The sequence below is a fragment of the Ischnura elegans genome, chromosome 7, assembly GCF_921293095.1.
Source record: "Ischnura elegans chromosome 7, ioIscEleg1.1, whole genome shotgun sequence".
In the NCBI taxonomy this organism is placed as follows: domain Eukaryota; kingdom Metazoa; phylum Arthropoda; class Insecta; order Odonata; family Coenagrionidae; genus Ischnura; species Ischnura elegans.
Genome location: NC_060252.1, coordinates 16,603,396 through 16,610,859, shown reverse-complemented (window position 1 = coordinate 16,610,859; position 7,464 = coordinate 16,603,396). Strand labels below are relative to the sequence as shown.

Sequence of the window (7,464 nt, the reverse complement as noted above, 5' to 3'; positions counted from 1 at the left end):
TTCATAATTATTAACTGTCTTAACTGACTCATTAAGAAAAACTAGTCTCATCTTACGTAATATTTGTATCATTATTATCGATTTGTGTAATTTCAAAGCGTTTTTTATAAAGCCGATAAAGCCCCTAGAGTAGTATGGCTGGCCGATCTTCCGTCACCAAGATCAAGAGCAAGGCAAAGAGCGACCTCCTAGAGGCACGCGTCACCGAACTCGATAAATTGGTGGCAGAAATACACTCCCGGGTAACAGGTTTTGGGGAAATCCCAGGATCTGGGGATCGTAGCGTCTCCTCTACGGCCCTGCGCTACACCACGGTGGTGTCACGAGCATGCTCGGGGGCGGTAGCCTGCGCGGAGACCTTGGAGAGGACGGTGCAGTCTTCGGGTCGGGGGATTACTCACAACCTGAGGACCAAGTGGGTGGTTGTACCCCAAGGGCGGGGGGCGGTGGCACGGCCAAGTCGGGGAGTGGGGGAAGCGGAGGCTAACCCCATCCCCGTTCACAACAGCTTCGCAGCCTTGTCGGAGGACAATTCCGGGGAGCTAATTGGCGAGGTCGTGAAAGAACCCCCTGTCGCGAGGGATACAGCTTCGAGAGGCAGCCGGGGAGGGAGGGCGGGGATCGTATTGTTAAGGAGTTCCAACGTCCGGCGTATTTTCCACCAGTTGGAGAAGAGGGCAAGGAGAGACGGAGCGGACCAACGGGTCTCTTCCTGGTGCATACCAGGAGGCCTTGTACCCCATACTACGGCGGCGGTAAAAGGAGCGGTGAAGGACACGGGCAGTTCTAGACTGCGGGTGGTGGCCCATGTCGGCACTAATGATGCCTCCGAACGCAGAGCTGATGAGATCTTAAATTCCTTCAGGGATCTCAGCTCGTAAGTGGAACGCGTTCGGAGGGGCACTGGTGTCGATATATGACTGTCTATCTGCAGCATTGTTCCACGGAAGGACTGCGGCCCTTGAGTTTGGGACAGGATTTCCTGGATCAACAAGAGGCTGTGGGAACTCTGTGTGAGCATTGGGGCAGAGTTCTTAAGGATTTAGGGTGCGTCGACGGCAAGGTCATTTTGCACAACTACTGTGCTATTTAATTACAAAAGTTATGTATAAAGTAATCTACTGCATCTGATGTCTTCGTTGAAAGTGTACATAATTAGACTTTATTAAAAATGTTTATTTCTCTGAGAAACCGAAATGTACAGATTAAGTTGGTAGGGTGGTCTCCTAAAAGGGTTTTTAGGTCTCCCCCTAGATTATTTCGTCTTCGCGCTTCGCGGTACTTAACACAATCTAGCATGATGTGTCTAATACTTAATGGACATTTACAAGCCCCACATTGGGGAGGTTCCTTCTCTTCAGTAAAGAGATACGCATGGGTCAGGGGGCTGTGCCCTATCCTCAATCGTGTAAGTACTACTTCCTCTCTCCGATTACTACGAGCTGAGGAGGGCCACGCTGCTACCAATTCCTTGATGCCACGGAGCTTGTTATTATTTAGAATCCTCCATGACTCCCTCCATTTTCCAAATACCACGTTTCTTAGAGATGCTCGTAAGTCCTCGTGGGGAAACAGCGTTGAGACAAGAACTTCGTTATTCAGAGCTTCCTTGGCCATAGCGTCTGCTATCTCATTCCCGGCTATCCCCTCATGTCCCGGTACCCACAGAAAATGGATATTCAAACCCTTTCTCGAAAGGGTCAGCAGGAGAGTGTATTTCTTGCACGATCGGGTGCACGGGTGAGAAGCCAGAGATGGCTTGTAGCGAGCTCCTGGAGTCAGTGCATATGACAAAGGAGCCGCCGTGGTCACCTAGGGCTTCTAGAGCTGTCCTTATGGCATAAAGCTCCGCCGTGTACACACTGCACATCGGGTGAAGCTTTGCTCTGATGTTCCCGTGGATAGGGGAGAACACTGCACATGCACAAGCAGAGTTATCTTTCGAACCGTCAGTGTAAACGGGGGTAAGGTTGGGGTGATTCCATCGGAACATGGCAAACAAACGCTGGTACTCCGAGGGAGTTGTGGAAGACTTCGGTCGAGATCGTGAAAGAATATTCACCACCGGAGTGGGAGTGATCCAAGGGGGGTGTTCCGAGAATGAAACAGGATACACTTCAGGTAGCGTGAATTCGCATCCGCGAATAAAATCGTTAAAACGAACGCTTACTGGTCTGGTTGCTTTAGTCCTTCGGTTAAAAACATTAATAAACGGGGTTTAAAAAGTAAACTATAACATGGGTGACTCGTCATTGCTAAAATTTTGGAAACGTAGCTACAAAGAAGCCAGGTCCTTCGGTAGCATAGAGGAGGCTCGCCTGCGTCGGTATATATGCTGGGAATCGGGCTGGTCCTAAACGCCCCAGTGCATAGTCGCAGACCTGCGTTGTGCACTGAATTAAGTGCTCACGGTGAAGCTGTGAGGAGGGTCAAATCAACATCATCCTCCTCTGTTGCACACCCAACCACGGCCCCGATGGTTCCTGGGAAGGCCCATCTATACAGGAAACTGTTTGCGGTGGCTCTCAACTCTTCCTCCGTCGCCGGGAATCGAATTGTGGCGTGGTACTGCCGGCGGACGGCGGGCTCCGGTGGCGCGTCCGGTGGAACTGGTCAGTCGTGGGGCATAGAATCAAATGAGTCCTATTAGCCGAGGCAACCAGACGCGCCACCAGACTTTCCACCGAAATCAGTCGCCTGAGCCCCGCAACCGCGCCTTCTACCTTGGGTCGCTCAGGCCCCTATTAGCCGAGGCAACCAGACGCGCCACTGGTGGCGCGTCTGGTTGCCTCGGCTAATAGGGGCCTAAGAGGTAATGAGTCCAGAGCGCTTGAAGACGAGAATATTATTTTGATTTCTCGGAAAATACATTCCGTGACGAAGAGTGGAAAGCAGACCGCATGGTGCCATCGGCGGTAAATAAGTTTTTCACGTTGAATCTCAATTTTCGAAATGGAAGCATTCTCGAGAAATTTTCCAGCATAATGAGGCTAGGACGTCCGGAAGCTAGAACTAGTGCATGCGGATGTGTGTGGTCCCATGAGTGAGGAGAGTTGGGGTGGTGTACATGCTCACCTTCACAGATGACTTCACAAGGAATACTTTTGTTTACTTAATGAAACGTAAAAGCGAAGTTGTTGAAAATTTCAGGGAGTTGAAATGGTGCCTTCGGACGCAGATTCCGTAGTTCTGTCTCAGGAATACCAGACTTTTAGATCAGTTCAATGGTCTTCCCGGAGATGGCGTCTGTAGGATCGCGGAGGCATATCTCTGTACGCGTCGTCTGCGAGGATATCCAGAATCTTTTGGTGGTAATCTTTTGAGCATACTAGCGGACGACGCGTACAGAGCTATTCCTCGTGATCCTGCAGAGGCCATCTCCAGGAAGACCACTGAACTGATTTAAAGTCTGGCATTCCTGACGAAGAATTACGGAATCTGCGACCGAAGGCACCAGCCTGCCAAGGATATATGGGTTACCATAGATCCACAAGACTGGAGTACTAGGCAGTCCCAAAAAAAATTAAATTTCAAAATCGTCCATCAGATTTAGATGACCCTAGATATATTACGATGATATGCAAAGATAGGCAAAAAAGATATTCGAAAAAATTCAAAAAAATTAGTTAGCGAGAGGCGCCCAAATACCAACACCCGTAATTTGTCATACGATTGAAAACTGCCAAATTGAGGGTAATCAAGTAAGTTATGACCCTTAGGACAAAAATTTCGTCGGTTTTTGCGTATCCTTCACCGTTTAGGCTTTGCGATCCGCGCAGCTTGGCGCCAAGAGTGGCGCTAAGCGATGCGGCTCGAGCGACGCGGCGTAAAGGACTGGTTACACGGTGCATTAACCCGTACGGGGTAATGTATGAATGCGTGTCTGTTTGCATGTCTGAATTCATTGACGTTTGCGTGAACGAGGAGCATGAATGAGCGGTTACACGGTACATGCGTTCGCACAAGTTTTCACACATCTTCTCGTAACGCGAGGCGTTTAATTTTTGTTGCCACCAGGTGGCTCTGTTATGAGTTCAACTTGTGCGAATGCATGAACGAAATTAGAGCAGGTTCTATTTTCCGTTCACGCGTTCATGCATTTGTACATTTTGGGGTGGTTACACGGTGATTTTTCCGTTCACTCTAGCGTTCATACATTTATACATTAACCCGTACGGGTTAATGCACCGTGTAACCAGACGTTAACGGATGGCTGAGGCCGTCCCCCTCCCCTCCCAATCCTCCTCACCCGCCTCGGTCGCCCGCCATGTTCACATGCTTCAGTGCCTTTCAAAATTAGGGATCGGGTAAAGCAGGACTTAGATAATCTGGTAGAATGTGGGATCTTTGAGCCCGTAAGACATTATCAATGGCCAAGGCCTTTAGTTGTTGTCCCTAAGAAAAATTGGAAACTGAGATTATACATCGATTACAAGGGTAACGTTAACACTGTGATCGAAAGGGATCAGTAGGGGAGGGTGGGGCACAGTGAAACATGGGGCAGGGTGAAACAATTCAAATTTCCCTCCTCCTGACAATTCTATGAATTAGTGCTCTCTGTGTTATATTAAGGAACTAACACCACAACAGCTGCTGCAGTCTCATGGCTTGTGCTCTTCTAGTCTCCTGTTGATGGATCAAAACCTATTTTAAGGTGAGAAAAGTAAATAATTCCAAAGAATTATTTCACACTGACAAACTTTTCCTTTTCATGGGAAATCTTAACTTATCATTGTATTTACTGTTACCATTTCTTAAGTTTTGGAGACCACCAAACATATTTCTATATCTTCATTTGTTTTCATGCAGTAAGTTTATTTATTCAAGATGGCCTGGTGGGGCACACTGAAACAAGATAAATGGGGCACAGTGAAACATGTTTCACTGTGCCCCATGTCTCATTTAGGAAGAACTATTTGACTTGAAATATGCAGTGTGGATTACTATAGTAATTATTATTGTTATTCTGATGGAATTTCATTATTTTCAGAATAAAGATTCCAAAAATGAGGAATAGAATAAGAAAGAGCCATATTGGATCCTTCACAGATGGTGAAATGCGCGCTGCAGTTCATCTTGTTCTGCATGAAAACTATTCAATCAGGAAAGCAGCCAAAGAATGTAATGTCAATTATGTAACACTCAGTCGGTATGTTTATTTGTTTTTTGCATGTGAACATCTTGTAACATTGAAAGTTTTCTGAAAATTTTTTTAAATTTCAAATAAACAGTAAACGTAAACTGACATTCAAATTTTCCAAATAATAATTTTGAAAAGATTCTTTTCAGGTATGTGAGTAAGCAAAAAAAGGCTAGTGATGAAGGGACTGGTGAACATGTTCGCATGACACCAAAATATCAATCCAGATTGATTTTTACAGCTGAACAAGAAAAGTGCTTGGCTGACTATTTGATAACATGCTCAAAACTCTGTTATGGTCAGTCGACTCGTAACACTCGAGAGCTAGCTTATGAAATGGCAGTGGTGAACTCTATACAAGTGCCAAAAAACTGGCATGATGACTCTGCTGCAGGTTTAGACTGGCTACGATTGTTCTTGAAGCGAAATCCAAATTTAAGCATTCGGCAGCCTGAAAACTGTTCTCTTTCTCGTTGCACATCATTTAATGCACACACAGTGAAAACATTTTTTGACAATCTTGGTGCAGCCTTAAGACGTTCAGAATGTTTTGGTGATGGTTCCAGAATATGGAATCTAGATGAAACTGGTACCTCAACAGTCGTAAATAAGTCTGCCAAGGTGATTGCAGAAAAGGGATCCAAAGGGGTAAATAATGTAACAGCAGGTGAAAGGGGAACTCTAGTTACTACATGCTGTTTTGTGAGTGCATCCGGAAACACCATACCCCCTGCATTTGTTTTCCCAAGGGTCAAGTTCAGTGATCATATGTTGATCAATGCCCCTCCTGGCTCTCTTGGACTGACATCGAAAAGTGGTTGGATGACAGCAGAAATATTTCCTGAAGTTATTAAGCACTTCATCAAACATACAAAAACAAGTAAAGAAGACCCTACACTGCTAATAATGGATAATCACCAAAGCCATATTAGTATACAAGTAATAGATTTGGCAAAAGAGTATGGCATAATGATTGTGACTCTTCCACCTCATTGCAGTGCCAAATTACAGCCCTTGGATGTTTCCTGTTATGCTCCATTTAAGACCTATTATGCCGCAGCAGTTGATTCCTGGAACAAAAGCAATCCAGGTAAAGCTCTTTCCATCTACCATATTGCAGGATGCGTCAATTTTGCCCATCAAAAGGCTATGACTCCAGCTACTATTATTAATGGATTCAAAAAAACTGGAATATATCCATATAATAGGCACATTTTCACCGAGGCAGATTTCTTGAGTAGTTCTGTAACAGACCAGCCTTCTCCTGAAACTGAAGAGTGTGACTTATTGAGCCAAGAATTAAGAGCAACTGCAAGTACTTCCAGTTTAAACAATGGTCAAGGTGAAGATAAAAGAACTTTTCAAAGTCCTGCTCAGTTCAAGGGCTATCCTAAAGCCGCTCCAAGGAAAAATTCAACCAGGAAAAGAGAACCAGGCAAAAGTATGATCATAACAGACACACCAGAAAAAATCCGTATGATGGAAAAGAAAAATACAGCTATAGGAAAAAAAACTTCTGAGGCAACTAAATCATGCAGAAGTTTATTTAATGCCAATGTTGCCATTGATAACTGTGAGGGGCCCCATCAAAATTCAGACACCACGTCAGAGGGAGGACTTTCAAACCCCTTGGAAGGTAATGAGGATATTTTAGAAGGTTTTGGAAATAAAGTAGGTACAGTAAAAGTTGGTGATTATGTTTTGATTGAGTTTTCATCGAAGAAAAAATTCTACTATGTAGGTAGAATAATTAAAGAAGCAAGAAAACACAATGGCGCTGAAGTTACATATTTACGAAAAAGTTCCAAAGTGCCAAATTCATTTTTTTTCCCACATATTGAAGATATAGCATCTGTCAGCATGAAAGACATTAAATTAGTTTTACCACCTCCTTCTTATCGCAAAGGAACTGCAAGAATGAAAAGGTTTATTTCATTTAAAATTTCATTTGCCAATTTAGATGTTCGTTAAGCTTCTAATTATCACTGACTAAGGTGCAGTTTGTTTCATGTTTTTTAATCCATTACTGTATTCATGCATTGTGAGTTTCATTCTAGTGAAAATATTGCCAAAGGTAAAAATAAATGGTATTATAAAATCTGAAAAAATGTGTTTCACTGTGCCCCATAAGTAAAAAAGGCCCTGTTTCACTGTGCCCCACACATGGGGCACAGTGAAACAATTGACATATCACTACAAAAATTGATGTAAATCCATTGCTTTTTTAAATAATTCCATTTTTTAAAGTAGGAATAGTGAAGAAAATGACAAGCACCATTTATATATTTTCATTGTTATTTTATTTTCAAAAGCAATGTTTTTAT

At 44.1% G+C, this 7,464-nt stretch overlaps 1 protein-coding gene across 2 annotated transcripts; it reads left to right on the top strand.

Annotated features, from left to right (window-relative positions):
• The first annotated feature begins 4,473 nt into the window (after positions 1-4,473).
• On the top strand, positions 4,474-7,230 carry LOC124162588. Of its 2 annotated transcripts, XM_046539167.1 has the most exons (3): positions 4,474-4,654; positions 4,991-5,149; positions 5,290-7,230. In XM_046539167.1, exons 2-3 carry the CDS (start codon positions 5,007-5,009, stop codon positions 7,109-7,111), a joined length of 1,965 nt encoding a protein of 654 aa, XP_046395123.1. In that variant the 5' UTR covers positions 4,474-4,654; positions 4,991-5,006; the 3' UTR covers positions 7,112-7,230. The 2 variants fall into 2 exon arrangements, with proteins under 2 accessions (XP_046395123.1, XP_046395124.1); XM_046539168.1 differs by lacking the exon at positions 4,474-4,654 and having other exon boundaries at positions 5,059-5,149; positions 5,279-7,230.
• Positions 7,231-7,464: the final 234 nt, after the last annotated feature.

Excerpts from the sequence above, each read along its gene's own strand:
- LOC124162588 (XM_046539167.1), top strand. The coding sequence starts at position 5,007 with ATGAGGAATAGAATAAGAAAGAGCCATATTGGATCCTTCACAGATGGT. Across the intron at positions 5,150-5,289 it reads AATTATGTAACACTCAGTCG|GTATGTGAGTAAGCAAAAAA; the intron begins GTATGTTTATTT and ends GATTCTTTTCAG.